Source organism: Porites lutea, chromosome 8 (assembly GCF_958299795.1).
Source record: "Porites lutea chromosome 8, jaPorLute2.1, whole genome shotgun sequence".
In the NCBI taxonomy this organism is placed as follows: domain Eukaryota; kingdom Metazoa; phylum Cnidaria; class Anthozoa; order Scleractinia; family Poritidae; genus Porites; species Porites lutea.
The window spans coordinates 2,422,501-2,439,110 of record NC_133208.1 but is presented as its reverse complement, the minus strand read 5'-3'; the positions used below and the strand labels follow the sequence as shown (position 1 = coordinate 2,439,110).

Here is a 16,610-nt window from a genome sequence, read left to right as displayed (position 1 = left end):
CCGCGCACAATAACGAGGTCTGGGGTCTAGGCCAAGGTACGCCCACGAACATATAACTATCTTGCTAAGAAACTATGCCATCCTAATTGCTAACTTTTTTAAAAAGCTAAAACGTGTCTTCGCATCGATTGAATTCCAAAAATAATGATCCAGTTTCGTTATGCTGCTCTGTGTATTCTTACCATTTGTGATACGTGTAGTGTACTCTATTATAACTTCAAACTTGGGATTTTAAAATGAAAAGCGTCTTAATCAAGGAAACAATGAAGGAAATAAAAGGTAACATCATTGGTGGCAAATTACTCCTTAATTTTGGCGCGAAAATAAAATTTCACATCGGAGGCCGAGTACAAAATTGCTATAATAGGGACCTTAAGATCCGAGGACGGCGACGGCAGAGAAAACGTCGCTGAAAAATTGAAATCGCGTTCTTTCAATCTTCATCGCGATTACTCCAAGTAACTAACTTTGTCAAATGTAGGCGAACCCTCCTAAAGTTGAATTCCTAAGAACCATATGCAAGTTCAGAAAGAGAGAGGAAATTTCGACGTCGCTTGCAATTGTGTACTTCCTCTGTACATCGTGAAATTAGGCATTTTCACGTCGTAGTCGTGCAGTGACGGCAAAGAAATGTACAAAAAAGCGCGATGCACGTGCAAAATTGGTGCAAAATTGTTGTTTTGCTAATTAAACCTATTGCTTTTGTGGCGTTCCCGTTGCCGTCGCCGTCGTCGGATCTTAAGGTCCCTATTACAATGACGTTCAGTACGTCTCAGTGCCAAGATGGCGTCAAGGTTTTAAACCGGTTATGAATAAAGATGTCAGGGCCCTTAAAAGACTCTTTCGAAAACCTAAAAACACGAAACAGCGCGTCGAGAATTCTAACAGGTATTTTTTCGAAAAAGTTAGTATTTCGTGCCATTTCCGAACACTAATCATCAAAATTTCACCGTGGAAGAAACCTTCGGACCCCTTCTTAGTACGATCACCTTTATACCTCGGATTGCAAGTTCTGCTTCCTGGTCCCTGGCATAACCCACAGCCAGGAGACTAAGAACCACAATAAACAACACGCTTTTCATCTTTCACTCTTCTTTGCCAACAGAATGGTATTAATAGAAACTGAAAACCAAAATAAAAAATGCCATATTAAAATCTGCAAACTGAGCTGGTCGCACTTTGTGAAAATTATAATTTGCAAGACATCAACCAACGTTTTCAAAGTTTTAAGGTAGATGTGCCTTCAGATTTCACCAAGAAAGATTATTACGATTAGTGCTTTCTGATGAAATTTGTATTATATCGTCTTCATAAACCTACAGGGACATTTTCTGAATGGGTGAAGGCACTAAGAAATGTTTTCAGCAGAGAACTGACCTAAAAAAAGCAGCTCCTCGTTACATAGTACCTTTCAAACGTGGTCTATCACAAAACAAACTGTCTCATCGAACTGAAAACTTCTAAAAAGGTGACTGCGATAAAACGCTCGCACCTGAAACTGTCTTAGAAGGATTGTCGATTTTTAGATGAAAATCTTGATTACGTCTCATGGAAACCAAGAATCAAGAATTTTTAGCAAGGAAAACGAACATCCAATGCATTGATCGCGAACGGGTTAAAACGTTCTAAAATGAGTTTTTCACAGGACAATGCCTTAGCAAAATTAATCTTAACGTCTTAATTCTTAACTCAAGACAAAGGCAAGCCTATTAGTAAAATTCAGTGTTGGGAACCAAAAATATCATCGTTCACGTACGGAAAACTAAACATTATACACGTTTTAAAAATAATTTAATAGCCTAAAGAACAACCAACCATACCACTTAACAAAGAATTCATGGTAAATATCGAGCAGAAAAATCAAACAAAATTAGTTCATTGACGAGGTCACGAATTTATATTTCTTTTACAAAGTTTTTAAAAAACTTTACTAGTACTAGTAAAAAAATTTTTTTTCAAAATTCTTCAACAGTGAAAAATATTTTTCATTGATTTTCTTAATGGGCAAAAAAGGCTTGACCTTTTAGCGAGATTTTCATTTACTAGTATATAAATTACATTTACCAATAAATGGTAAAACGGGCGAAAAGGGCTTGACCTTTTAGCGAGATTTTCATTTACTAGTATCTTGACACTATGTACTAGTAAATTGTGGAAGAGGCAAAAAAGGTTTGACCTTTTAGCGAGATTTTCATTTACTAGTATCTTGATACTAATTACTAGCAAATGGTGGAATCGGCGAAAAAGGCTTTACCTTTTAGCGAGATTTTCATTTACTAGTATCTTGACACTATGTACTAGTAAATTGTGGAATAGGCAAAAAAGGTTTGACCTTTTAGCGACATTTTCATTTACTAGTATCTTGATACTAATTACTGGTAAATTTTGGAATGGGCGAAAAAGGTTTGACCTTTTAGCGAGATTTTCATTTACTGGTATCTTCACACTATTCACTAGTAAATTGTGAAACGGGGGAAAAAGTCGTGACTTTTTAGCGAGATTCTCATTTATTAGTATTCTAACACTATTTACTAGTAAATGGTGGAATGGGCAAAAAAGGCTTGACCTTTTAGCGACATTTTCATTTACTAGTATCTTGACACTAATTACTAGTAAATGGTGGAACGGGCCAAAAAGGCTTGACTTGTTAGCGAGATTTTCATTTATTAGTATATAAATTACATTTACTAATAAATGGTAAAACGGGCCAAAAAGGCTTGACTTTTTAGCGAGATTTTCATTTACTAGTATCTTCACACTATTTACTAGTAAATTGTGGAAGAGGCGAAAAAGTCGTGACTTTTTAGCGAAATTCTCATTTACTAGTAAATGGTGGAACGGGCCAAAAAGGCTTGACTTGTTAGCGAGATTTTTATTTACTAGTATCTGTTCACTATTTGCTAGTAAATGGTGGAACGGGCAAAAAGTGCATGAGTCCCCCTCTCCCCCCCCCCCCCCCCCCCAACCCGGTGGCAGGAAACAAGAAATGCCCAGTCTGAACTGGGTTAATCTTGTTTTGAGTATATATTCTTTTTAAATTTTGGGTTTTTCATTTATTTACTTAATATTTATTCACTAGAGAACCATACTTTGCTTATATAACAACAAACTTTTATAAGAAACCAAGGCCTGGACAAAAATAGGGGATTTACAAGAGTTCAATGTCCTCCGATGGAATTTCATCGCCCGGAGCAACAATATTGTGAGTGCTATCGACATCATCGAAAGAAATTGTATACTGCTTGGTCTGCTTGTTGTAATTTATAATAGTTCCCACGAACCACCCCTCCCAGTTCCCGTCTGGTTTCTACGTTCACCCGTCTATTTATCAGCAAGCCGTTGTCTGTTGAAAAGAAAAACACACAAACCACCATCAAATGAATTAACAAAAATGAATGCCTAACTGCAGATTATGCCTTGTGCCCTCGCGATTATAGCTACAGTAAATTTTAACAGAACGAAAGTTATCTATTTCCATCGTAAACACATTGCTAAGCAATGGATTAGAAGCACTCCATGGCATGGGAAATTGTATACAAATTATCCAATGCACTATAGACATATAAGTGCAGAGCCCAATTATTTTAGCTGACATGCCCAAATTCCCCACTTCTTGATTTTCGATGGTAAAGAAATCCCATTTATATGTTTGCATCGCTACTTTCTCACTCAATACGTTCTTAAATTTAGTTTTATATAAGGACAACCAGTTTCCCTCGTTAGATCACTATAATTGACAGTAACAAATCCAAATAAACAATTTTACCTTTTCTTGTGTTTTTTTCGCTTGGTTTTTAAAGCGTCTGGTGGACCTGGAAAAAAAAGCATTGATTTCATTTAGTTTAGGACACATTAGACGCCACTGTGTGCTTTTTTACTGATTTTCTAAATCTTCCATCTTATCATAACAGTAAATTTCATGTCTAAGTTTTCTTGGAATAAAATGTTCGTTATCGGCAGCAATCCATTTATTTAGCCATTCATGACAATGTCATATTCCCCCGGCTTTCCAGGTAGGTGAATTGTCCATGTGTACTTCGTGCCAACAAGTTGTAAGCAACAATAAGATAAATTTCTTGACTTGTCTTGTGTAAAGGTCCTTTCATCTAATTCCTGAATTCAACTTTACACAGTAATCCCAATAGCACTGAAAAGTAACTAATTTTAGCAATAACTACGTACTTTTGACTTCGTCTTTGCAGTAGCATGATCCTATTGCTCCTCATCCATGAGAGTAAAAGCAGTTGTAAACATGCCTAATAAACAGGAAATTGAAATGTTTCAAACTCTAAAATAGATTTAAAAGAGAATGTGACGCCTTTCCTCATTCTCTGTCTGTAGATGAAGCTTTTCTGGCCTTTTCCAACAGAGCAAATGAAGATAATTAAAAATTTCCAGTGATGTTGGCGTGTACAGATGAAAGTGTACAGATTTTTTGTTTTAGCATATCAATGAAAAATTAGTGCTTACGTAAATGCCTCTCTCTGGTCCACTATTCCTTCCAGGCCTTTGCTTTCTTCCAGGAGGAATTAGTTATCAATGGTGCTCCCTCTCTTAATTTTTTATCAGTTATGAAAGCTGCCGCACTGCTGACGTGCTTTTGACCCGCCAAAACGTCGAAAAGCAGGAGAACTTCTTCCTTTTTCTTTACATCTTCCATTTTCGACGCCAGGTGCTGGAAGGTTGTTATCTCATCTTTATTTGAGCAGACAGAGTGGCTTACCCTCTTGTATGAACGTGACCAATGAACCTGAAAACAAAACAAAACCAAAAAAAAATTGGTTTGTTTGTTTGTTCTTTACGTTTTTTTTTCCGTTTCTTTCTCCGAGGAAAAATACAATTCATTTGTTTATTAATAAATACTAGTGAACTTCTGATTGGAAGTAGACAATTCGACTATGATATGGAGCTAACTGAAGATACCCTAGTCCTTCAAAATTGCCTAACGAAAATAATATAACATAATTATATGTTTGTTGGACATTGACCACAATTTTTTACTTATTTTATTTTTGCATTAACATTGTTGTGGCAATGATATATGTTTGGAATGTCTAAAATTAAATTTTATGTTTACTCGTTATCTCGGGCGTGTCGGACCGGTGAAGGGAAAACAAAGTTGATTTGGGTTTCAATGAAACTAATAAAGTTCACCTTGCACCCACGAAGAATTTTACTCGTCATATCCTTTCCGAGGGGCTCTTCGAGTCCGTTAGCTTCGGCGTCAGAAAAATCAACCGTAATCGCTTCGATCCTTTCTCCATTGTTAAAATCTTCATATTGTTGGTTGACTGAGGAGGAAATTTCACTAAAAACCTTCCCATGGGGTTCGCCATTCTGTTTGTTTAAAAGACATCGTGCTACGGGAGTCCCTGCATGAAGAGAGAGAACGTGAAATGAATTACGCTTATATTTCCAACATTACAGTTATACCTATATGCATTTGTCGCTTGGCCATTCACTTTTTTCACATAGGCCAGAATGCACCATGTTTACCCCCCCCCCCCCCCCCCCCCACACACACACACACACACAATTTTGCATACCCATTGTCTTCAATTTTTATTTGGGAGGACTGTAATACCCAGGAGAAATTGAAAACAATGGTCTTGCAAAATTTGGGAGGAGGGGAGGGTAACAAGATGCATTATGATCTATGTGAAATGGTGGATTTAACTATTACAGGGTGTATTTTTTTCGAGTGTAAGGTAATATATTTTTTGTCATAATGGTATGCAAACTAAGAGAATATCAGCCGTATATGTATCTGGTTAGCTATCGTTTCTTGTCAGTAACAACAACAACTTTATTCCAATCTACTAAAAAAGTAACGCAATAATAGTTTTGACACGCATTAAGAGATAACAAATTAAGGTCATTTCAATGCAAAAGCACGGTTAGCGCCTTGTACACCCGAAGATGTAGCTATAAGTATACTCACACTGCAATGTGTCGAGGTCAAACGTCACTACATTAATCAAGTATGGCATGTAGCTATTCCCAGTAAATGTCAAATCGACGTTTAAGAGGCTGTCCGCGTAAGAACCGATAAGGCAAATTTTGGTCTATCACGGATTGCCCTGATTTTTTCAGTGGAAGATAACTATCCTATCCCATGAAGAAATATCACATTTATTTGGACCAACTCAATTTTGCACGTGCATCACGCTTTTTTGTACATTTCTTTGCCGTCGTTGCACGACTACAACGTGAAAGTGCCTATTTTGCCGAATGACGGGAACACAAGACAAGAACTTTCATTTTCTTTTCCTGAACTTTGATACAGTCCTTTAGAATTCAAGTCCAAAAACATTTGCCAAAATTTGACGAAGTTAACGAGATAGAATAAGCGCGATAAAGTTTGAGACAGCGTGAATTCACTTTTTAAGTGACTTTTTCGTAGCCGTCGCCATCGTTGTTGCTTAAACTCCCTTAACCGGTAACTGTTAACTAGCTTTCTAAATAACAACCGAATAATAACTGAATGTTTTTAACTAAAACATGCCCACAATTGCGTTGTTAAATTCACTTCAGCTATGTGTTACAATATGTGCGAGAGACAATTTTTATCCAAGGCTTTCCCAAAGAGCATCGTTTTGAAGAAAAACTTGAAAGACGAGCTTTCCTTCTCCCCGTCCCCATCTGCCAGGATCCTAAAAAGGGTGTGCGGGGAGAGGGGAGAGAAAAGTTCGCCTGCCTCGTTTTCAGTTGTTCTTGGAAAGTTTACGTCCTGACAGTTGTTGCAATAATATTTCGAATACCGATGCAAAATGTTTCTTTTTACTTATTTCCAGGCCTTTTTGACAAGGAACTAGGTTAACATGAAAGCCTTAAATCAACTGCTATAATTCTTTCAGTTAGTTAAAGTTGTTAATAAAGTATACGAATTTTCCTTACCTAGCTTTACCTTTTACTCAGACGAAATGAGGCACAACCAGTATCTGCTTCTATATCGATCCAGCAACACAGTGTTCGTTTTTATTGAGCACAGCAAGTTCCCCGTTGCTAATAGTTTTATGCGTGGTTAATGAAATCATCCGTTTTTTCCCTAGTGTCGTTTGCAAATGCCATATAGACTGGCAGGTAAAGAGGTTGAGCAATGATGTTCATTAATCTGAAACCTATGCCCTAGATAGTTCATGCAGCTAAGAAGAATCAATTAAGTTAAGAGATTCGTATTCAACAAAATTTTTCAGAACTTTACTTTTTTTTACAGGCCAGTCTGCGAGTATAGTCCGCATTTGCCACCAACCTATATTCAGGAATGAGTAGGATAATTTTTTCGTGAGACTTCCTGAGAGAAATTCTCTGGCCTTGAGCGCTTTTTTCAAATAAATTTTTTGCTATGCGACCTTCAAACATTAAACTCACTTCCAAATAGACTTCCGTGAATCAAACTCGCATACTCACAGCAACAACAATTTGTATTTAATAGTCTGACCTATTATCGGTTTATTTGTCATTCGTCTTCTTCTTCTGCTATTATTATAATTATTTTTACTCAGTGGTTTTTCGATTTTTTCAAATATTTGGTGGGTCATCGTGAAAGTGTATTGGCTAACTTAAGATGAGCCCTCTCATACATGTTCTCTTACGTGATCAGACAAACGCGCTGCTGGGCCAAGTTTGGCAGCAACGTTTATTGGCCATTAGAACCAATCCAGCGCCGCCTGCTTAGTGGTTAGTTCAATTGGATAAGCGCCGGTCTGCCAAGCGGAAGGCCGCTGGTTCACATCCCGGCCGGACCAACACTCAGGGTCTTTACAGTAAGTAAATGAATTCCCAGGCATTCTAATATAATTTTCATGAATACGAAAGTAACTCAATAAATAGCCTTTCATTTCAGAGAAGTTGATTAGCGTTTCATAAAGGGACCTATTTCTTGGTAAACCATTGCGCCTAATCATCCGATCAACCCTTACTCGAACCGGCTAGTCGGTTGACTTATTCATATTTTGGAGTGATCCTCCTCACTTTTTTATATGAAACTTCCTCGTTAATTCTTGTCTTCCCTTTACATCAACGATACCTAAGACGCAGAATTTTCTTCTTCAAATAAATTGGATATCCTTTTCCTGGGCCCAGTTGTTCGAAGGCCGATTAGGGTTTAACCCGGGTTTCTTTTTCTTGTGTTCAAAAGCATTTTCTCGGATAATTTTCTCTGTTATTTTCAGAGCTTCCAATCATCAACTTGTAGACAAAAAGAATTCAAGCTGAACTGCTTTTTAAGCTTTCAAATCTGAATTCAAAACTCACATTAACCCTAGGTTATCTAAACCCAGCTTCGAACAACTCGGCCCTCCAGAAGAATTTTCAGTCGGTTGAAGAATCGTACTTTTAGGTGTTGCGTTCACGTGGAACCACCTTAATTAACCGTGCAAAAATTTAGACACGTAAACTTCCTTGTTAATTGTTGTCTTCCCTTTCCAGCAGCGATACCTAAGACGCAGAGTTTTCTTCTTCAAATAAATCGGTTATCCTTTGTCTGGAAATTGTAAATGCAGCTTCAAGCTCGCCCAACTCCAACCGAAGGAAAGCCTGTAGCACCAGACGAACAGTTTCAACCGGCTGAAAATTCATACTTTTAGGTGTTCCGTTCACGGCCCGGAATTGAATCACCTTAACCGCGTGCAAAAATATAGACAAGTAGCGGTTACAAAAAATATGAACGCCAAAACCGAGGTCAAATTTTAAGCCAGCACGGTCGAAAATTTTACTGGCGCGGTGTGATTACCATAACCGTTTAAGTTTTTTGTGCGCAAAGGCGTGGTTGCGTGGATGCGTGGTAAATCAGCTGCCGCAGTGGGAGATGCCATTTTGATTTCCTAAAGTAACACTCTACGCATGAGCAGATGGTTAAACCAGCGACACAAGTTAACTGGCTCAGCTTGTTTCGTCAGTTTCGTGTGAACGGGGCGAAGATATTGAATTTCTTGATTTCTTGGAGTGGACTAAGCGTCTGGTCAAATGATAAAACACATCACAGACAAACAAGGGATTTTAGGTAGGGATATCTACATTTTCTTTCTTTTTTCCCTAGAGGAAGTTATAAATCGAGTTGTTGTTTGAATAATTTCCCTCTAGAAGGGAAGTTATTATTTTGAACAAAACTTACGCACCGTTCAACTTCCCAATGCTTTTATGTGCAAAGCAGAACAATTAATAGGCAATACAGTTAGAAACACGCAAACTTTGTTAAGCTTCCGGTAAACTTATGGCCGAGAGAGCGCGCCGGTTATCCTCCATTGACTATTATTTGAACTGAGATCCAATCATGTGCACACAGTCGAAGCTGTAATTATTTCGTCAATTCGATCATTAATACGATCCTTCAATTTTGAACTCATTTTTTTTAAGCAGTAAGTCAATGATTTAGTAAAAGTGTATCATATACCCGTGTCTGAATGTCCCGATTGTGCTCGTTAAAAGCTAGAAAATTGCTTTGTTACTGGAATGCCAAAAAATTGCTACCTACATTTCTAGATTTTTTTTATATAAACGTTAGTTAGAAGCTTTATTTTTCGTTCTTCACAATACTTGCTAACGTCGGTCAAGAAAAATAGCTCGGATAAATAAATTTTATCGCGAATATGTGTGCAATTTAAGGATACCCAATCTTACTCAGACCAGAACAACTAGATTATTCCTCTGGGGTTTGATTGGGTGTCACGTGACGTGGTAGCTCCCCCTAAGCCTGTCCCGATTCACCATTTTCACATAGGCCATAACGCATATGGTAAACCTCCCCAAATTTTGCATAACCATTGTCTTCGATTTCTCTTGGGCCGACTGTAATAGTAATAAAATATATAGTAATATACTGAAAGATAATTTAATTAATTATGCAAGAATAAAAACAAATGATTGTCTACAACACATAATATCTCCCAAAACCATTATTTCTTTGTTGTTTGGCTCACTGAGTATTGATCATGATCGCTTACTATAATTCTACGTGGAAGACTAGCCGACTATTTCATGTCCAGTAGCTTCACGGCAGCTGTGGGCCAGACCCTTTTCTGCTTTACGTTAGCAGAAAAACTCCGAATATCATAAACCAAAGGTTGATGCAGAAATTTTTAGACTTTGTCACCTGCCGCTCTACACCTTAAATTTCTCGCGCAGTATTTGCTCTTTCGAATAGTAATTTTACAGAAAAAAAGTCGTTGGGTGCCCCCGTAAATTTAGCTTGATAGGACAGCGTATGGGTTCCCTGAGATATATCCAAAATTACTCCCTTAAGTTAAATGATCATTGGCATTGGTGGGTGGTAATGTTGGGTGCGATGCCAGTTGAGATACTGACAGCTAAATTAAATTCATTATCCAAAAATACAAACAAATGATTGTCTACAACAAGTAATATCTCCCAACACCTTTATTTCTTTGTTAGGTTTGGCTCAATGAGTATTGATCGCCCACTATAATTCTACATATGAGACTAGCCTATAAAGGTTACAATTTCAGTAGATTCACGGCAGCTTTGGGCCAGACTCATTTTTTCTCCATCTGGCAAACAATATGCCAGGATGCCTTACAGCCATCGTTATTCCACTTTCCTTTGCCACTTCCGCTGACGTACATAACCCCACAGTTCTCTACTCCAGGATTGTTAGGCTCACCCGTATTCCATGCAGAGAAGGTATCGGCCACTGCCGTTCCATCGAGCCATTCAAAGACGTTGTCGCCCTTAGGTGCTATCATTCCAAGCCTTGGAATACCTTTTCCCTCCATCAGACTCAAAAGGAAGGCGTTCTCCTCGGCTGATTTGATGATTGGTAGGGTTGCTCCGAGTTGCTTGCATAGGTAAAATCCCTCAAATGTATTCTTCTGTTCGTGGAGTATAAAGTAGCACTGATTTCCGTTTTCAACCCAGCCCTCTGGACAAGCTAAAGCGAGATACAAAACATAATTTTCCTTGTAAGTCTTTCTAATGAAAAAAGGTTTGGAAAACGACGAACCTTGTCATAAGCATTATTCCTTAATTTTGGTACGAAAATAAAATTTTTGGTACGAAAATAAACTTTCGCATCGGAAGCTGTGTACAAAATTGCTATAATACAATGACGTTCACTACGTCTCAGTGCCAAGATGGCGTCAAGGTTTTAAACCGGTTATGAATGAAGATGTCAGGTCCCTTAAAAGACTCTTTCGAAAACCTAAAAACACGAAACAGCGCATCGAGAATTCTAACAGGTGTTTTTTCGAAAAAGTTAGAGAATAGTGGAAAAAAAATTTAGGCCTTCAGTTTGTTACCCATGATATTAATAGGTATAAAGGCTAAAAAAAGTCTTAGAATTTGGACAAAACGGGCGTGTATTTCATCCTATTTCCACTTGTCACTATTTGATTACACAGGCTAATTATTACGAATATAATATAGTATTTAATTAGGCTAATTATTACTACCCACTGTTAGGTTAATTATTACTACTATTATACTAATTATTACTACGTACTTGGCTCGGGGGTAGGCGTAGGTATCAAGCAGCAGCATCTTTTTTTCTTGTACTTCTTTTTTTTCCCACAGGAGTATCCGCATGCTTCATAACCGTTTGGGCAGGGTTTATTTTTACCTTTGATGCACATGCCTCCTTTTCTCGTACAGGAATTGCCTGTTAAAATATAAATTGATTTCTTATCCCTTTCGTGTACAGTTTGACAGGAGGGGCCGGGGGAGAAGGAGTGGGCCGGGTGGGAAAGGAGTGGGCCGGGGGGAAAGGAGTGGGGAAAGGAGTGGGCCGGGGGGAAAGGAGTGGGCCGGGGGCGAAGGAGTGGGCCGGGGGGGGGGGAAGAGTGGGCCGGGTAGGAAGGAGTGGGCCAGGGGGAAAGGAGTGGGCCGGGGGAAAGGAGTGGGCCGGGTGGGAAGGAGTGGGCCGGGGGGGAAGGAGTCGGCCGGGGCGGATTGGCTCGTTGTACGTTATATATCCCTACTCCAAGATTTTTTATTTGATTTTTTTAAAAAGCCCTTTCAGGAGACAGAACCCTTCCACTTAACGGAAGCTCTTTAATTATTGATTACTCAGAGACATTTTAGCAATTCATTCCCGGCGATTAAAGTTTCTAATTAGCACAATCTTCTTATGTCTCTCTTTTTTTCTTCACTGACCAAAGTTTGAAATTAAAACAGTAAACTGATCCTTACGGGAGGAAGTGCATGGCTTATTAACTCAAGTATCCCCCAAAACGTGATCACGAGTAGATTACGAATAGTCCCCATTTTCCCTCAGGGATAGTAGAGCGAGCGAAATGCGAGGGCGCGTGAAAATCACCCCACGCGAGAAAGGCGATACGCGGAAGGGAGAGAGAACGACCGGGGACAAGGCAGCTTGAAAAGTCAAAAATTTGCCCAGTCCTTGAATGAGACGATGTGAAAATAGGACTCAGTTTAGCCTCCTCTCAGGATATTGAAATAGCTAAAAGTGTAAAACTTACATTACTGTTAGTTATCGAAAAAAAATGTTTTGTTAGTATTTCGTGCCATTTCCGAGGGTCTCAATGGGGTGGTGCCTTTTACGGTTATCGGCTAAAATTTTGGCTTTTTTACGGCTATCGGTTAATTTTTTCCAGTTACGGTTAACAACAAAGTTAAAAATTAATTTCTTTTGTTTCAAGGAGTTAAATATTAATAAACCGGTATTTTTTTGCATCTTTAAAGCAAAATAAAGGTCTTAGGATCATCTCGGGATGAAATAAGCCATTCTTGTGAAAAATTTTAACATTTGATAGATCATACTTTTGATGAAGTATTCCACTTCTAATATTATTTTACCCATACAAATGACAATAGCCAATTTAAAAATAATCTTTGTGAAAAAGCAAAAGCAGAATGACGCAAACGCTTAACTCAAGGCCGGTGCGCGACATTCATTTATAACAGAAATGGCCGTTTTCACACTAAGAGGCGGATTATTCGGGTGAGACGGATTATCCGTTTGGTAATTCGCGTCAGATAGGTAATACGTCTTAATTTGAAAATGGAATGGCTTTAATTTTGAATCAGAACATTCCGCCTGGCTTTCTCCGTCAATTTTGACGGACAATTTAATTGAAGATGGATTATCCATTTCAGGCAGCCTGTGTACAGCCGCCCCCTCCCCTGAGAAGGAGGAGGGGAGAAGGAGTGTCTGTGGGGGAGGGGGTGACTGTACACAGGCTAGTCTCAGATGGATAATCCATTTCTAGCTGTAGTGTTAAAACGGCCAGTGTAAAACAATTCCTATGTCAAGTGTTTTTTATTATAGCGAAGGACTGTACAGAACGACTGTCTGCCGTTGCCTTGTCCGTAGGCCTCATTATTTCGCGCGGCTGATGCGTTTCGGGTCACGTGGTCCGAGCGAGTTTTTTTCTCAGATACGCCACCGAAATGCCTTCACCGAGATTGCGTGGGAAGACGCCGTAGCGTTAGAGAAAAACAGAGAATTGTTACATGGAATTGTTGTTTATCGTCGACGTGTTACAAAGAGTGACATCTCTGTGTGTTGCTGTTATTTCGAGGGCATGACCTTTAGAAAATCTCAAATATTAATCCCCAGCAAGAAGCCAGATTTTCGCTATGGAAAAAATTAGTTCCCCGAGAGAGCGGCGGCAGAAATGGAGCCTAGGTCTAGGTGGCCTAGGTCAACACCTAAAAGCTAGGCGCTTGGCCTAACGTGCGTACGCAGTCAAAGTAGCCGGGAAATAAAAACGCAACCATAATTGAGTTTAGCACCTTCCTTAAAACTAACAAATCCAGGGAACAATTTCTTTTACAATTAACTCTTTCTTACCCTATTTACGGCTAACGGTTAAAATTTTTCAATTTTTACGGCTATCGACTAAATTTTTGGCCGTTTTACGCCTATCGGTTAACCTCATTGAGACCCTCATTTCCGAACACTTAAACATCAAAATTTCACCGTGGGAGTAGCCCTCGGACCCCCTCTTAGTATGATCACCTTTTTTGCCCCCTCGGATTGCAAGTTCTGCTTCCTGGTCCCTGGCATAACCCACAGCCAGGAGACTAAGAACCACGATAAGCAACAGGCTTTTCATCTTTCACTCTTCTTTGCCGACAGAATGGTATTAATAGAAACTGAAAACCAAAATAAAAAATGTCATATTAAAACCTGCAAAGCTGGTCGCACTTTGTGAAAATTATAATTTGCAAGACATCAACCAACGTTTCAAAGTTTTAAGGTAGATGTGCCTTCAGATTTCACCAAGAAAGATTATTACGATTAGTGCTCTCTGATGAAATTTGTATTATATCGTCTTCATAAACCTACAGGGACATTTTCTGAATGGGTGAAGGCACTAAGAAATGTTTTCAGCAGAGAACTGACCTAAAAAAAGCAGCTCCTCGTTACATAGTACCTTTCAAACGTGGTCTATCACAAAACAAACTGTCTCATCGAACTGAAAACTTCTAAAAAGGTGACTGCGATAAAACGCTCTCACCTGAAACTAAAGTCTTAGAGGGATTGACGATTTTTAGATTAAAATCTTGATTACGTCTCATGGAAACCAAGAATCAAGGATTTTTACCAAGGAAAAAGAACAACCAATGCATTGATCGCGAACGGGTTAAAACGTTCTAAAATGTGTTTTTCACAGGACAATGCCTTAGCAAAATTAATCTTAATTCTTAACTGAAGAAAAAGGCAAGCCTAACAGTAGAATTCAGTGTTGGGAGCTAAAAATATCATCGTTCACGTACGAAAAACTAAACATTATACACCTTTTAAAAATAATTTAACAGCCTTAAGAACAATCGACCATACTTAACAAAGGTGGTAAATATCGAGCAGAAAAATCAAGTAAAATTAGTTCATTGACGTGGTCACGAAATTATATTTCTTTCTTTTTTATATTCTCAGAGAAAAAACGACGATAAAGTTTTACGAAACCTTGGCCATTTTGTTTTAGGGTGGCGACAAATAATTATATTAAATAAAGAACATGAAAATCTCAAGTAGCACTTAAAAATCTAGTATACCGATTCACTTACCCGATGAGTTAACGCTGAAGGAGATACCACAAGCTTATGACTTGTACCTGTTTTCTTGCCTATATTTATATGGTCAGACAAATCCAATAACCTCTATTCAAGAATTTTGCTAAGAAACGTTTATACCTCAGTAACAATTTAAATTGAAGGATCAAATTTATACAGAAACCAATTATTGTCGAAAATTCGTCCAAAGACCTGATTAATCTTTGATTAATTACCATTTAAATTACCACTAACATTTCATTACCATGATCTCCTCTAGCGTAAAAACAATTCGTGACATTGCTCAGAAACTCTTCGGTTCAAAAAAGGAACTTGTTTTTGTCAGAGAGCAATTTCTCTGGATGGCTCTTCTATAAATATCTCCTTTCCTTTGTCACAATCGGAATGGCATCAAAGTGGTGAATGTAAAATTTGGCCATTATTTTTTATAAAAAAAATTGTTTCAAACCGAGCTCTAATAACATCCAAAAGAAAATTTTCTTACGAAAGTCTTGTTAAAAACCTTATACTAGAAGGCACTTTAAATATACAACTTTCTTAATAAATGACGCTGTTTCATTTTTTAATAGTTTCAGTGCAGTATTCTGTCTGATTGTAAACCAGTAAATTCCCACTACGGCGGATTTCGTTTAATTATTAATAGTTCGCCATATGATTCGTAGGTTCCTGCCCTTCTGTAAAATGTAATTATAAACTTACATGTAAACTTAAATTTTGAACAATTTTTTTTGAAGCAGTAAGTCAATGGTTTAGCCAAAGTGTATCATACCCGTGTGAACCGATTGTGCTCATTAAAAGCTAGAAAATTGCTTTGTTACTGGAATGCCAAAAAAGTGCTACCTACATTTCTAGATTTTTTTTATATAACCGTTAATTAGGAGCTTTATTTTTCGTTCTTCACAATAATTGCTAACGTCAATCAAGAAAAATAGCTCGGATAAATAAATTTTATCGCAAATATGTGCGCAATTTAAGGGTACCCAATCCTACTAAGACCAGAACAACAGGATTATTCCTCTGGGGTTTGATTGGGGTTGACCCATCTGTTAATTCCCGAGCTTCTTGTTTGTGTCTACTGACTCACAGATGTCGTCCATGTACGTGTTCTTTTCTAGAACTTCAGCTGCTTTTGGGTATTCTACCTTGTTCTCGTTGGCTGTTTTCCTCAGGGCTATTTGTGCCATGGCGGGCACAAAACAAACTGTCTCATCGAACTGAAAACTTCTAAAAAGGTGACTGCGATAAAACGCCCTCACCTGAAACTAAAGTCTTAGAGGGATTGACATTTTTAGATTAAAATCTTGATTACGTCCCATGGAAACCAAGAATCAAGGATTTTTACCAAGGAAAAAGAAAAACCAATGCATTGATCGCAAACGGGTTAAAACGTTCTAAAATGTGTTTTTCACGGGACAAGGCCTTAGCAAAATTAATCTTAATTCTTAACTCAAGACAAAGGCAAGCCTATTAGTGGAATTCAGTGTTGGGAGCTAAAAATATCATCGTTCACGTACGAAAAACTAAGCATTATACATCTTTTAAAATTAATTAAATAGCCTAGAGAACAACCGACCATACCACTTAAAAAAGATGGCAAATATCGAGCAGAAAAATCA

At 38.1% G+C, this 16,610-nt stretch overlaps 1 protein-coding gene and 1 pseudogene across 2 annotated transcripts in view; one reads left to right on the top strand and one right to left on the bottom strand.

Annotated features, from left to right (window-relative positions):
- Window positions 1–16,610, top strand: part of LOC140945081 (zinc metalloproteinase nas-13-like) — a 276,809-nt pseudogene that overhangs the window by 158,808 nt on the left and 101,391 nt on the right.
- Window positions 10,360–16,610, bottom strand: part of LOC140945986 (CD209 antigen-like protein C) — a 6,538-nt gene continuing 287 nt past the window's right edge. The window contains exons 1-4 of one of the 2 annotated variants that reach the window (XM_073395052.1): window positions 14,989–15,026; window positions 13,937–14,073; window positions 11,459–11,614; window positions 10,360–10,888 (exon numbers count right to left, since the gene is read on the bottom strand). In XM_073395052.1, the coding sequence (XP_073251153.1) occupies window positions 10,494–10,888; window positions 11,459–11,614; window positions 13,937–14,033 (648 nt within the window). In that variant the 5' untranslated portion in view covers window positions 14,034–14,073; window positions 14,989–15,026 and the 3' untranslated portion in view covers window positions 10,360–10,493. Of the gene's footprint in view, window positions 10,889–11,458; window positions 11,615–13,936; window positions 14,074–14,988; window positions 15,027–16,610 lie in introns of those variants that run through there. The other variant, XM_073395053.1, reaches the window with a different exon arrangement.